General features: G+C 44.2%; 1 protein-coding gene and 1 non-coding gene across 5 annotated transcripts in view; both read left to right on the top strand.

Moving 5' to 3' along the window:
- Nucleotides 1–15,480, top strand: part of UBE2V2 (ubiquitin conjugating enzyme E2 V2) — a 39,895-nt gene that overhangs the window by 3,106 nt on the left and 21,309 nt on the right. The window contains exon 1 of one of the 4 annotated variants that reach the window (XM_061448520.1): nt 10,063–10,215. The exons of 1 other annotated variant lie outside the window; for it this stretch is intronic. In XM_061448520.1, the coding sequence (XP_061304504.1) occupies nt 10,200–10,215 (16 nt within the window). In that variant the 5' untranslated portion in view covers nt 10,063–10,199. Of the gene's footprint in view, nt 1–10,062; nt 10,216–13,795; nt 13,817–15,480 lie in introns of those variants that run through there. 2 more of the 4 variants (XM_061448517.1, XM_061448519.1) reach the window with 2 other exon arrangements.
- Nucleotides 8,562–8,634, top strand: TRNAA-AGC (transfer RNA alanine (anticodon AGC)). Its single transcript has one exon. It is a non-coding gene; the product is annotated as a tRNA-Ala (tRNA).

The following is a 15,480-nucleotide window of genomic DNA, read 5'->3' as shown; positions in this document are numbered from 1 at the left end:
ACCCGGGCAGCAATATCTTTCCACAGTGCAGCAGCCCAGATGGGTTTACCTCTGCGTTGCCAGTTGCTCTGCTTCCATTGCTTCAACCACCCCCACAGGGCATTTGCCACCATCCATGAGTCAGTATAGAGATAAAGTACTGGCCACTTTTCTCGTTCAGCAATGTCCAGGGCCAGCTGGATGGCTTTCACCTCGGCAAATTGACTCGATTCACCCTCTCCTTCAGCAGTTTCTGCAACTTGTCGTCCAGGACTCCATACAGCTGCCTTCCATCTCCGATGCTTTCCCACAATACGGCAAGAGCCATCAGTAAACAAGGCATACTGCTTTTCACTTTCTGACAGTTTATTATATGGTGGGGCCTCTTCAGCACGCACCACCTCCTCCTCTGGTGACATTCCGAAATCTTTGCCCTCTGGCCAGTCCATGATGACTTCTAGAATGCCTGGACGACTGGGATTTCCTATTCGAGTTCGTTGTGTAATTAGTGCAGCCCATTTACTCCATGTAGCATCAGTTGCATGATGTGTAGAGGAGACCCTGCCTTTGAACATCCAGCCCAGCACGGGCAGCCGGGGTGCCAGGAGGAGCTGTGCTTCAGTGCCAATCACTTCCGAAGCAGCTCGAACCCCTTCATAGGCTGCCAGTATCTCTTTCTCAGTTGGGGTATAGCTGGCCTCAGATCCTTTGTATCCCCGACTCCAAAAGCCGAGGGGTCGACCTCGAGTCTCCCCTGGAGCTTTCTGCCAGAGGCTCCAGGTAGGACCGTTCTCCCCAGCTGCAGTGTACAGCACATTTTTTACGTCTGGTCCGGTTCGGACTGGTCCAAGGGCTACTGCATGAACTATCTCGCGTTTAATTTGCTCAAAGGCTTGTTGCTGCTCAGGGCCCCATTTAAAATCATTCTTCTTCCGGGTCACATGATAGAGAGGGCTTACAATCGAACTGTAATTTGGGATGTGCATTCTCCAGAACCCCACTGCACCCAAGAAAGCTTGTGTTTCTTTCTTATTAGTTGGTGGAGACATTGCTGTTATCTTGTTGATCACATCTGTGGGGATCTGTCTACGTCCATCTTGCCATTTTATTCCCAAAAATTGTATCTCCTGTGCAGGTCCCTTGACCTTACTCCGTTTTATGGCAAAACCGGCTTTCAGCAGGATTTGGATTATTTTCCTCCCTTTCTCAAAGACTTCTTCCGCTGTATCGCCCCACACAATAATGTCATCAATGTATTGCAGGTGTTCTGGAGCTTGCCCCTGTTCCAGTGCAGTCTGGATCAGTCCATGGCAAATGGTAGGGCTGTGTTTCCACCCCTGGGGCAGTCGGTTCCAAGTGAACTGGACACCCCTCCAAGTAAAAGCAAACTGTGGCCTGCACTCTGCTGCCAAAGGAATGGAGAAAAATGCATTGGCAATATCAATCGTGGCATACCACTTGGCTGCTTTTGACTCTAGTTCATACTGAAGTTCTAGCATGTCCGGTACGGCAGCACTCAATGGTGGTGTGACTTCATTCAGGCCACGATAGTCTACTGTTAGTCTCCATTCTCCATTAGACTTTCGCACTGGCCATATGGGGCTATTGAAGGGTGAGCGGGTCCTGCTGATCACCCCCTGACTCTCCAGTCTACGGATCAGCTGATGGATGGGAATCAGGGAGTCTCGGTTGGTACGATATTGCCGCCGGTGCACTGTTGTGGTCGCAATTGGCACTTGTTGTTCTTCAACTTTCAGCAACCCCACAGCAGAGGGATCTTCTGAGAGACCAGGCAAGGTGGACAGCTGCTCAATTTCCTCAGTCTCCAAAGCAGCAATACCAAAAGCCCACCGGTACCCTTTTGGGTCTTTGAAGTACCCTCTCTTGAGGTAGTCTATGCCGAGGATGCATGGAGCCTCTGGACCAGTCACAATAGGGTGCTTTTGCCACTCCCTCCCAGTCAGGCTGATTTCAGCCTCCAGCACAGTCAACTCTTGGGATCCTCCTGTTACTCCAGAAATATAGATGGGTTCCACCCCTTGACAGCTTGATGGCATCAGGGTACACTGTGCACCGGTATCTACTAGAGCCTTATACTTCTGTGGGACTGATGTGCCAGGCCATCTGATCCACACAGTCCAGTAAATCCGATTGTCCCCTACCTCCACCTGGCTGGAGGCAGGGCCCCTCTAATGGTCGTCACAGCATTGGACACTTAAGTCGTGTTGAAAGGGATTATTCTTCGTTATCACAGGAGCTGGAGTAAAATCAGCTCTTCCACTCCATCTGGGAAACTGCTCACCAGAAACTGAAGCCGTAGCTCTCATGGGACGATCAGTCTTGGCCCTTGCTCCCCTCTTCAGTTCACTCACCCGTTCCTCCAAAGCTGAAGTAGGTTTTCCATCCCACTTTGTCATGTCTTCTCCGTGATCCAGCAGGTAAAACCATAGGGTACCCCGTGGCGTATACCTTCTGTATCTCCTCTCTTGAACAATAGGACGTCTTTTGTTAATAGCTGAGACGCGTGTTGGTACACGTGAGGAGCTGGATAAATCAGATACATCGTCCCTCAATTTGTCGAGGTCCTGGGACAGTTTTTTCACAGCTGAGATGATGGAAGGAGTGAGATTGTCTTCGAACTCTCGGAGTTTATGAACCATTTCATCCACTGTTAGTGGTACTATGTCATTCCAGGTCACTGTTGCCAATGAATGGGCATATGATGACGGTGCATTCCGTGTAAGTTTTCGCCACATGGGTCGTGTACATTCAACTTCATCTGGATCTATAGGTGTATCCCCGTTATTCGGCTTGATGTGATAGATCATCTCTACGATGGCCGATTCCCTCAGAGACTGGATGCCTTTGTCTATAGTAGTCCACTTGGCCGAACGACTCGTAACATCGTCCTTGTACGGAAACCTTTCTTTCACAGCTGCCAAGAGCCTCCTCCAAAGGCTGAGGGACTTTTTCTCTCTTGCAATTGCTTTGTCAATTCCCCCTTCTCTAGCAAGTGATCCCAGCTGCTTGGCTTCTGTACCTTCTAGTTCGTGACCATCGGCCCCATTGTCCCAGCATCGGAGTAACCAGGTGATGATGTGCTCCCCTGGTTGACGGGTAAAATCTTTTCGCATATTCCGCAGCTCGGTTGAGGTCCGAGGTCGAGAAGTTACCTCTTCTTCTTCTTCTTCGTCATGTGAGGATGACTCCTGATCAGATTCTGGACCGGGTGGTGAATTCATTGGTTCTTCATCTCGCTTCACCCTTTTTGCCTCCTTTTTGCTTGTTCTCTTGCGTACAGGGGCAACCGATATTGGTACGAATTGGTCCTCTGGTTTGGCTGCAGTGATTATCACTGTGGTTTGAGTAGCGACTGTACTTGTTGCTGGGGGTGGTGTAGCTACCGTGCTTGGAGCTGGGGTAACCGCGCTGTCTGTTGCAGTTGAAGTTTGAGCAGCTGCTGTACTTGCCACTGGGGTAGCTGCGCAGTTCATTGCAGCCAAAGTTTGAGTAGCGACTGTCGCTTTGCCCTCAAATCCGCCGACATTCTTTTCCTTTTGAAGGTGCTGGATAGTGTTGAACAAGGCCCTGTAAGCATAGGCCAAGCCCCAGCACGTTGCCGTGATTTGTCCATCTCTGGTATGGCCAGAATGACCACACACCTCATTTAAGTGTTTTACTAATTCTTCTGGATTTTGCAGTTGTTCGGTAGTGAAATTCCAAAATACTGGGGGGGCCCACTGACCTAGATACTTGCCCATACTATCCCACACACCCTGCCACTCATGGCTGTCCAGCCTCTGGGAAAATCTCTCGGTCCTCCTACATCGTCGTTTGACCCCAGACAAGACCCAAACCTGAATCTGCTTAACTCTTGAAATCAGTAGTGGGCAAAACACACTCTGTATGCGTGTTAGCATGGTGATTCCCATCACCATCAGCAAACAAGTCTCAAGAGCATTAAAAGGCCATTTAAAAAATTCGAAACTCTCAAATGTAAATGGTCTGGGGGGACGACTAGGAGGGTAAAAGGATGTCTCCTTCACAGGTTGAGCACCTGAGAAGGAGAAAAAAGATGTGTAATTGCTAAGCACCTCCATCATATACCTCCCAAAGTATAAAGGTGGTGACCACACTGGGAACATAAGCCAGATCAGTTTCATGATCAATGATTCTATTGTATTACAAGTCATTACCATAAAGTACAATGGGATAAAAACCTTAGCCCAAGCCCCACACTTGAAAAACACTAATACAGCCAATACCGGATGGACGTAAGATATGGTATACTGAAACTGTGAGATCAAGAGGAAAAACCTTGAGAGCCAATAAATCAGCATTGCGACGAGTGACTATCAATCCAGTCAGATCTGTTCTTATCTCAACCCCTCGTGCCCCACGTTGGGCGCCAAAAAGAACTGTCGTGGTTTAAACCCAGTCAGGTAACTTGTTCACTCACTCCCAGTGAGGGGTGCCAAGCTGACAACAATCAAGGTCCGTGTTCGTCTCCCCCCCCCTCCCTGCACCGGGGCTCTCCCCTTCCCCGCTCCCGGAGGAACGGGGAGGAGGATCGAGAGAGTGCAACTCCTACGGGTTGAGACAAGAACAGTCCAGCAACAAATCACCACCGCTACTATCAGCTAAAACAATGATAAGGGAAAATAACAAGGGAAGAGAATACGATACCACCGGCCAAGAAAACGAGTTCCACCCGGAAGCTCCTGTCCTTCCGGGTAACTCCCAGTTACCCCCCACCCCGGGCATGACGTGCTGTGGTATGGAATACCTCCCCGGCTAGCCCGGGTCAGGCGCCCCGTCTCTGCTTCCTCACAGCTTCCCCTCCTCCCTGGCAGAGCATGAGCCTCACAGAGTCCTTGGTCAGGGTAAACATCACTTAGCAACAACCGAAAACATCGGCTTCACCAACGCTGTTCTCAAAACTAGAAGTCAAAACACAGCACTGCACCAGCTAACACAAAGGAAAAAACATGACTGCTACTGCTGAACCCAGGACAGGGGCCTATAGGGATGCTGGGGAGGGACTCTTCATTAGAAACTGTAGTGATAGGACAAGGGGTAAAGGGTTCAAACTTAAACAGGGGAAGTTTAGATTGGATATAAGGAGGAAATTCTTTCCTGTTAGGGTGGTGAAGCACTGGAATGGGTTGCCCAGGGAGGTTGTGAATGCTCCATCCCTGGCAGTGTTCAAGACCAGGTTGGACGAGGCCTTGGGTGATATGATTTAGCGTAAGGTGTCCCTGCCCACGGCAGGGGGGTTGGAACTAGATGATCTTAAGGTCCTTTTCAACCCTAATTTTTCTATGATTCTGTAATTTTCTGATGGCAAAAGCCTTTCTGTAGCATGAGTGCCCCTTTTGCTAAATGTTGTCAGAGAAATTACAGGTACTTCAGTTCTGAAATAAATAAAAGGATATGAAAAAAAGGTTAATGGTATGAGACAACCTGAAGTAAGATCAGTGGGAACGTGAATTGTTTACCAGTACTTTAAGATTATAGCAGCATTTGAATTTATAGTTGCCATCTCTGAAAAACTTCGGGGAAATGTTAACCTTTTCTGAAATTAAAAACAAAAGCTGTGGGTTGTTTCTTAGGTTCAGGGGTGGTGTTTTTTTTTTGTTTGTTTTTTGTTGGTTGGTTTTGATGGTTTTTTTCTTTTTTTATTAACCCCTTTAATTTTAGAGTAATAATAGTTACTGAAGATTTAAATTAGATATTAGGAAGAAGCACTTCACTGCAAGGGTGGCGAGACACTGGCACAGCTTGTCCAGAGAAGCTGTGGCTGCCCCATCCTAGGCAGTGTTCAAGGCCAAGTTGGATGGGGCTTGGAGCATCCTGGTCTAGTGGAAGGTGATGGCAGGGGGGATGGAACTGGATGGGCTTTAAGGTCCCTTCCAACCTAAACCATTGGCTTTTACTATGGGATAATTAATTTTGGTTAGCTACCTCACTGTAAATTCCTACAGATGATCAAGTAACCAGGTGCATCATGAACAGAGGAGAGTCTGATGGTGTGCTTGATGATGTATAAATAAGGTCACATGAAAAATGTTTCTTACTTCAGCTGGATTTTGTATCATAGTTTCTTCTACAAATGAAATGATTGTGGTAAGAAATCTACCCCAAGTGAGTAATACAGTTGCAGCATTTGTAGCTTTCCGCATTAATTATTCAAAGACTTCACTTCTGGGTTGAATTTTTTAAGTCTGGAGATAGATCTGTGCAGCAGACAATGCCTTTCAAGGGTCTCCTTAAGCTTTGTTTCCAATAGTTGATCAACTGTTTTGATTAACTGTCTGAAAGAACAGTGAGCTTTTGAGACACAGAAAACTATAATGATTTCCACCTCGTGTTTTCAACACAGAGAACAGGCTGAAGCATCTGTGCATGTTCTAGCAGCTGCCATAGAAAACTGAATTATTTATATGGCAAAGATATCATGAGTATTACAAATACATCGATTTCATGCTGGTTTTAATCTTTAGGACGTTCTACAAACATTAAAAGACTGTACATATTCATTCACTCCACCCAAAATACTCCTTGTTTTTTTTAGCTCTGTGAAGACTAGCTTTGGTGTTAACCGAGATGTTAACACTAACATGACTTAAACTTACAGATGGACATAAATCCACAGCAGCTTTATTTCTGATTTTTACTCCTGCTTGCACAATTCATGTTCTTGGAGCTGACAACTATGGGTTTGTTTTTTTTACCAAATATCACTCTTTCTTCCCCTTCCTATTTTCTTGTGGTTGGCGCCATCAGAAGATCTGTAGCAAACCAATGCTGAAGCTTGTCAAGAGCTGGGTAAATACTGCTATACAGAGTAGAGACAGTGGGTTACTTTTAGTTATTCCTGCTTTGTGATATCACTTGCCAAAGAATCCAGCTCTGGGAACAACTCTGTGTGTGTGTGTACTGCAGCTCAAAGCAATCCATTACATCAAGGCTAATGGATCTTATGTCACCAGAAGCCAGTGAGATGGCATGAAGAACAAGCCAGGCTGGTTAGAAACCAGTCAGGTCATGATCTTGCCTCCTCACCTGCTCTGGTTTGATTTCCCCTTAGTCTGATTTGAATGTGATGAGTAACATCTGTTCTTCTGTGGAGTGAGGAACATGGCTTACCTTTGCAAAGAGTCAGTATCTGATGTAGTGCCGACACAGCACAAGAACAATCAACTACGTAAATGAAGATGTTAAAGCAACAGTTGAAATGTCCATCGGGCAGATTACAGGCTATATGGTTTGGCTGTATGTGGAACACTGTACAGAATTTATGGAGAAGAGCACAAGTGCACAGGGCCATGTCGTATCAGGCAGTTTGTAAAACTTCTCACTCTCCAGAGACCCAGAGTCCTGATTCTCTTGCTGGGTATGTCACTTTGTACATGGTAGCAAGCTTAGGTTTTTCAGAGATAACCCTAGAAGCTTCTGTTACAAATATGTAGGGGGAAGATACAAAGTGGAACGCAGCCTGGGTTTGGTTGAGCTCAAGAAATCTGGATTGATCAACTATTGTGTATGTGCAAGTTGATGCGTGCTTCTTCACATCATGACTGAGCTCAAGTTTGAGGCTGTTTGAGGAGAGTTTTCCAATCCCTCTCCTGAACCCTGATCGCACCCCTCCTGTAATCCATTCAGGTTGTCTGCTGGCTTCAGGGAACGAGTTGGCAGCGAGGGAGCGGGTGGTAGGTGCATCGGCAATCCCAGGGCCAGCGTTTGTGGGAGAGGGCTTTTCGAAGGAACCGGGGAAGCAAATGTAGGCGCAAAGTAGCAGGAGGCGAGGCCCTAGGCAGGTTCCCCGGGGGAAGCACGGCTGCCGCGGGGACCGGCGAAGTCCGCCGAGAGGCCTAGCTCCCCAGGGAAGGGGGGCGTAACTGCTGGCTGGGGCGAGAGCACTGCGCATGCGTCAGCTGGCTGCCCGAGCCGGTGGGTGGCTGTCGGTGCGGCGCGGTAGGCTGGGGGGGTGGTTGAGCTGGTGCAGTTCCTCCAGCTTTCCGACAGATATCGGCAGGAGGACTTGTGCAATCAGAAGCTTTTTTTTTTCCCAAGTATACAGCTCTAGAGCTGTGTTTTGGGTTAAATCATTTGACTATAAAACTGTTTCAACTAAGCATATATTTTTTTCACTCATTAAGCATTTCCTGAATCAGGTTTTTCATGTGTATGCCTTGAAAATTGGAAAGAACATGGGTTTCCTTGTTCAACTGAAGTTGTGGATTTGGGGTTTGTTTTGGTTTTTTGCTTGTGGTTTTGGTGTTGTTATTTTTTTTAATAATATTAAATTTCTTGTAAGTAACTCTATCTTTTGGAGAGCTTCTTGTATGAGAACAGCTAAATAACAAGTACCTGTGTTATAAAAGAGATGAATAAGATGATTCTGGTAGTGGCAGATGGAAAAGATGTATCACGATTCCAGCTGTGAGTTGCAGTCAGTTGCTGGTGTGTGGAAAGAGTGACTCGGCAAGAAACAATGGATTTATCACCAAATATAGTGGTGTTGCAGTTTTCAGTAGGTCGAAAGTCAGTAACTGTAAGTTTTAGAGTTTTTTTCAGGTGGGGAATTAGCTCAAATGGTAGAGCGCTCGCTTAGCATGCGAGAGGTAGCGGGATCGATGCCCGCATTCTCCAGTGTACTTTTTCAACTCTATTTTGTTACAAACTAAACAGCAGCATTTGAGAATATTTCCTATTTACAGTTAACTTTTTCTTATGTCCGTGTAAAGAAATGGGAAAAAAAATTAAGATGAAACCCCCTAACACATTGTTTTAAATATTTTTTCCTTTTCAAAGTCATGTTATTTTGTATACAGAGGAAAAAATATAATCTTTGCATGAAATAACAAACCTTACTGACATTTTAATATAATAATAACAGACATGAACAAATTTATAGAGAAAACCAAATTATTTTTCTTAATGTGCCCTTAAATCTTTGTTTTATGCTTTCAGTCAGTATTTAAATTTGTATTTGATATTACAGCTCAGTGTATAATGAACAGAATTTTGTATTTCTTTTGTGAGCAATAATCATTATTTTTGTTCCAGTTTGGGTTTTGTAGGCTATTGGAAATGGGGCTGGAATTTTGTATAATTCTGTTACTCTTGATAGCAAGATTGTGTCCTTTGCTCCTGAATTTTCACATCTGTGAAGTATCATGGAAATGTTCTCTGTAAATCTGTGCTGGCACATTTTAAGTCTTCACGAGATTGAGATATATATATATATTTAATTTTTTTTTTCTGATTGGATTTTCTCACTTTCTGATTCAGGTATTTAAACTGCTTATACTTCCAGGTTGAAACAGCATGAGGAAACGAGCAAAATGTACTTCCTGTATATACACTGAAGTTTTGCAGTCGGGATCTTGGGAGTACACACTAAACCAAATGCAAAGCATGCAAACAAAAACTGCGAGTTGGATTTCAAATTAAGGGATTAGGAGATACTGTGCTGCATGGATGTGCAGGTAGTGCCTGCAGAGAAAGTCAGGGAGCTTGGAGATCCTTCCACTGCATGACAGGAAAGGAGTTAACCTCTGGATGAATGGGATTGAAATTTAATTTGCTTGTTTCTTTTGTATTGTATTCTCCATGTACTGAAGAGAAGGAGGCGTGGTGGCTCTAAGGCTGCTAAATGGTTGTTAAAATGAAGCCTGAGAGAAAAGTGTTACAGTCCTCAGGAGCCCTCTCTGGACTCAGTCAACTTGTGGCAATAGAAAGCTCCATAGAAGTCTTCTGGCATCGTTGGTGACCGTCTCCTTCGCATCCGTGTGAACGGTGACGGGTCACAAGCGAATGCTGCTCCTGCCGAGCCCGTTGGTGCCGAGCTCGCTGCCTGCAAGGGAGAAATCCGCCTTTTCCGATCTGCCACTAGGCCCAGAGCCAGCCTGCCGCTGCGGTTCCCGTGTAGGAGGCATAAGGCGCTTCCGGCAGCCGACACCTTCGGCTCCGGCGCTCCAGGCTCGGCCGCCCCCAGCAGCACGACAGCCACAGCCCGACTCTGCGGCGCCTCCCGGCAAGGTGCCCGGCACCTCCGGCCCTTGTCCTGCCCCCGACGCTGGCGCGCTTCCCCGCCCCTTGTCTTTCCCGCGCTGTAGAGCCGCGTTTTCCCTGCGGGAAGTGACGCGCTGCGTCATGGGGAAGTGACGTGCATAGCTTGCAGGCCCTGGCCGGTGGGGGGGGGTCTGGACAAGATGGCTGGATCCACAGGTCTGTGAGGGGGGGGGGGCTCGGTGGGCCTGCGGCCGGCTCGGGGAGACGGGCATAAGGCTTGGGCTGGGGAGGGCCCTCCGGCAAGGGCCGGAGGTGTCTCCCTTGGGGGGAGGATGATCTGCTCCTGACGGGAGTGACCGGAGTGGGGAGGAGTTACCTTCTGACAGGGGAAAAGGGAAGAACAGGCGCGCCCGGCCAAGTTATGGCCCGGGCACAATACCTCCCGTCTGTAAGGCAGCGACCCTCCCGTCTTCCCTCCATCCCCGTGAGAACCTGGCCTGAAGGGGGAATGGTGGTTGAAAGGGCGCCGGTGTCAGCAGTTAACATAGAGGGGAGCTGGGGAAGAGTTTATCTACTGAGAGGCAGGAATGTGGAGATGTGTGTGTATATAGGGAAGGGAGGAGATATCACTAGCCCGGTGAAAATGTTGGAGAAAAAATATTTGTGTTAAAGGTTTGTACTATCTGGTGAGTGTATAAGTCGTGCTATAGCAGTATCCGAATTAAAAAATTGTCCCTTTCGTCTCTTGATTCAGGGGACAAGGGGTGAGGCCTGCCTTGTGTTTTCGGGCATTGTAGTTCAGCTTGGTGGTGACTGCCGCATGGTGGGGAGGAGGAGTGAAGCGTCTTGCTCTCTTTCCTTAGACAGCCGTTGGAACCAAAGGGTCTCTCTCTTCTAGGGAAATGAAGGGCAAAGGCTTGCAAGTCATCCTGGGAATCCCGTGTCAGTAATCAGTAGAGCATGTGTTGAGCATTTGTATGGCAGATACTGTGGAAGTTGGTGGCAAACAAAAAGACAAGAATATTGCTTAAAATAATACAGAAATTTAAGAAGCGCAACTATACTGGCTCAGTTTTGTTTCATAAGAGGCTTGATATATAAAAAGACCATTCCCCAGTACAAAAATCTGAAGTCTTCAGGGCCTCATGTTCTCTCTACCTCTGAGACTTTGTAAGTGGGATTGAGAGAGCTTGGGACAGAGGAATGAATTGACCTCAGTGGTCAATCTGGGGTGAGCATTGGCCACTAGTTTATTTCTGCTCCTAATTCACTGGATCATTGAGGGATTGAGACTATAACAAAACAGAAGAAATGTCTGTGTGTCAAAACTTGTCTTGATACCTTAGTGTTGATTCTGCAAGGAGAGCTTGGGCAGATTTTTTGGGGTAGGAGAGTCCTTTCCACTTGGTAATGTGACTTTGGGGATGTGGGATTTGCAGAGTGGAATTGATAAGGTTACAACAAATTGGGGCATAGAGCAGCTCTTGCAACTGTGAAAGAGCAGTCCAAAAATATACGTTGTTGCCGATGATAAACTGAGCTAGAATTGATACACTCAAGTATTTACTCAGCTGTGTATTATTTTGTTAAAATTTATTTCTCATTTCCTAGTGTCTAAGTTTATAAGGATTTTACTATTAGTTTTGTTATTAAGCAGTTTGCAAAGACTTAAGCTTTTATGTGGCTCCAGCCTGGGTTTTCCTGTAATGCAGGAAGTATAGTTGGTTTAGGTCATGTGTACTGAGTATTGTTGTTTGGCATCACAGTCCATTCAGTATGGCTAGTGTAGAATATCAGTTTACTAAAAACTTGTGTAGCAAAAAAAAAGCTATTTCCTTTTTACAGAGCATTCAGCTCTATAAGAAGAAATATATTTTTACTAAACTTACTTAGTTTTACTCATATAAATGCTTTTATCAGTTTTACATGTCATGTTTTAAGGTCTCACTTATACACTTACCCAGTGTAGTGGGTTTTGTGTTAGAAATATAGCCATGCCTAAAGTTCAAAAAAAGTGGGAGACGTAGAAAACTAAACATCTGTCTGCTCCAGAAAGTGTAAAGTGCTAGTACCGCATGTATGCATTGTTCAAGAAATAAGATTGTTCCAGTAAAATGGAATGAGCAGTTAGAATCGTCAAGAGCATTGTTGGGAAAATTACTCAGAGCTTCTAAAGCAAAAGATTTAATTCCTGTGGAGAAAATACTGTTGGCTTTTTATTAGTATATATGCATAGATTGGAGGTGGGTGTAGTATGTTTGTTCTTTCCACATAATACACAGGAATTTGCTTTCTAAGACTTCACCTAGAAGAGCTGCTCTTGCCCGGAAGCTGTGTTATACTCCTTTGTGGGGGAGGGAAGGGAATGATTTGCTATAGACATAAGATTTAACTCTACCTAACTCTGCAAATTTAATCTGCTCTTGCTATGAAGTTCAACTTAATCCTTATTTATTTCAGAAAAAATGAATGAAATGAATGTTTTGGTTGCATAAGGTCCCTGGAATTAAATTCTAGCCCCAAGGAAGTCTAAGCAAAACTCTTACTAAGATCGACTGTCTTAGTTTTATCCCAGAAATTGCTCTCCTAGGCTCACTAGTTCTTTGAACAATCATGTAAGAAAATACTTGCCTTTAACAACAGATAGTTTAGTTTGAAAATAGCTGTTCTCTAATGTGGGCTAAAGAAACTGTCAACATTACATTGCTGTAGAGTGTCTTACTTGCTTTCTGAAATCACCTATATTGACTTATTTTACATGTAGATATTGCATGTCCAAGAAATGGACATTTGTAAGCTGCAGTTGGATTGACCTCATGATATTGCAGCTCCTTCTTGAAGCTGGACCTAGGTTGTTTATGTGGATACTGCTGAAGGTCTGGGGAAAAAGAAGTCAGTTTTTTAAAGAAGGGCTGTTGATATAATCAGCCAATGTCTTACCGGTTAGATGGACTTTCATTCTGTTAATCTCTTTGAAAATACAAAGCAGAAGATGTAATTGAACATAGTTTTGGGTTAAAAGGAATAATTTAACAAAGCATATAATTTAAAATATCTTGTGTAACAAGAAAAAGAAACAGATTAAAATGAGTTAATTCAGGAGTTAATTTCTGTATTTCCATAATTTGGGGTTTACTTAAAATTACCTTATGTGTATAGGATATAGATGTATCTGCCTAAAACCAGGGATCATGTCACTCAATGGTTAGAACTTACGTGTGAAAAGATGGTAGCAGTTAAGGTAGCAAGCAGTGTCTAATACTGTTCTATAACTACAGGCTGCTAAATCTTTTGTCTCCCATTTCTTCAACTGAGGGCTTCAGTAGCTTGGGGGAGGGTGAATTGGGCCAAGTTAATGAAAATTCCCCTTGTTTTGACTCTGCACTTGGGGAAAAACATCGATGTACAGTCAGTAATTATGTGTGAGATTCCTGATTTACTTCTAGTATGTAATTACAAGCAACCTTTTATGAAAGTGTGCTTCATCTCTTTGAAGGAGCACAGCTGGATCCAAAATAAGTTTGGTTGTTTTTTTTTTCCTGTAAAATCCATACTTCTCATTTCCAGATACTCTGATTTTTAGGATGAGCTGGCTTTTTTGTGTGACTTACGTTGCCCATACAAAAATACCTTTCCCTTTGAACTTATATATGACTGATTCTTTGTTAGAAGAAATGGCACAATGCTCAATGTCAGTGCCTTGTTTTCTTAATTTTGGGTTTTTCTTTTTACTTCTATTTGCAAACATTCGTGGTGGTGAAAGCAGTTTTAAGTGCGTGTGACTGCAGATGTAAGGAAGCTGATATTAAAAATGAAGGTCTGTAAGTGGCCTTGAATGCATTCAGCCTAACTCCTTGAGCTGTGAAGGAAGGACTGACCATATTTTAGCCAGTGACTGGGGGTTTGTTTTTGTTTTCAAAGCTTTACACTGCCAAAATACTAAATTGAAAAAGATTTTCTGATGTGGGATGGAGTTTTGTAATACTTTCCCCTTAAAGCATTTGAACTCTTCTCCATTTCAAATTAAGGCAATGTCTGGCCTGTGCTTGGTGGGATAGGGATCGATGGAGCGCTATACCCTGTGTGGAGACTCTTAGATATTAAGAGCCATTTAGAGGAGTAATAAAGAAGTTTATTCATAAGTGGGATGTAGAAGTAATGTTCTGAAGACTATTTTTTCCCGTATAGGAGATGGCATAATTTAAGCTTTGTATCTAGAAGTCTTGAGTGTTAAACTCTGCGCAGGTAGGCTTCTCTTTTACTCTGACCTGTTGGATGTCTGTTTCCTCCCTCTTTTTTCCCTTGTAGAGGAAACAGTTATCTATTTCTTAAATAGTATGTTTTACCTTCAAGGATTTGTTACTCCCCTTACTTTTCTCTGTTACGTCTCCATCATACAGTTCAGTTATCCAGAGCCTGTCCAAGAAGTCAATTTAAAAAGCTGTTTAGAATGTTACAGCCCTTTCAGTTTTAGTTCATTTTAGTTTGTGTATTTAATGTTAGCTCTCTAAGCACAGACTTCTTGAAGCTGCAAGTAATCAGCCAAAACAAAAGAAGTAAAATACTGTATTCTGTGAGGCAGTGAGCACTCTCTATGGGGCATTTTTCCATCCTGTCCTGTGCACATGGAATTGCAACCATCATTGTTCTGCTTGCTTAAAAACATCTTGGCAAGCCACAAATATAGAGGTGCTTTAGCTGGGTTGGGACAATCTAGCTTGCAGATGACTTTTAAACTATGTATAGACCATCAGTTCTTTCTAACTTTGTGGCATATATAGGCAAGATACTCTTATTTCTTCTCAGAGTTTTGCCCACACTGTTTTGTTGCTGATATTTTACAACTCTCTCTAAATACAAGCCCCAGCTTAAGTCTTTCTCCCACAATAGCTACGTAAGAGTGTGCTTGCAGAATTAAACGCCTTCTGAGATGCAAAAGTGGCCTACTTTGTAATACTCTATTTGTTTAAGAATTTGTTTGAAATGCAGAGATGTTGCCAGGCATAGTATTTCAGCCCATCCTCTAAACTGTTCTGTACAGACCTGGAAAATTTTAGCCTGAAGATGGTACAACACACAGTTTCAGGAAGATGCATCTTTCAGTAGTTGGAGGAAGATGGTCCATAATACAAATCTAAGCACAGATGATAAGGCTTCTCATGTGTGAGAATTAGATTTCCAAGTCTTATGAGTAGGTGATGGAGCTGAATTAGATACATCTCTGTTAGTGTTTCTGTTTTGCCTTATGGAAGATTTTTCCAAAGGCAGTGTTAAGTATGTGCTCTGAAACTGTCCAGCTTCATTTTGTGGACAGACCCTTTCTCCTCTCTCTTGCTACTCTTACGTATTTTTTTTTTTTCCTAGTCTATAGCTTGTACTTCATCCTGACCAAAACTTTATGTAACATACTAGATGATCTTCAGCTACTTACGTCATTTACGTTTTGTTGCCTTGCTGTCTTGACTAGTCTGTTCGAGCCTC

The sequence above is a fragment of the Pezoporus flaviventris genome, unplaced genomic scaffold, assembly GCF_033815535.1.
Source record: "Pezoporus flaviventris isolate CSIRO_AGI_PZ_B2104156 unplaced genomic scaffold, CSIRO_AGI_Pfla_v1 ptg000007l, whole genome shotgun sequence".
Taxonomy (NCBI): Eukaryota; Metazoa; Chordata; class Aves; order Psittaciformes; family Psittacidae; genus Pezoporus; species Pezoporus flaviventris.
The sequence above is the reverse complement of the archived record's forward strand: the minus strand, read 5'-3'. Positions and strand labels throughout refer to the sequence as shown.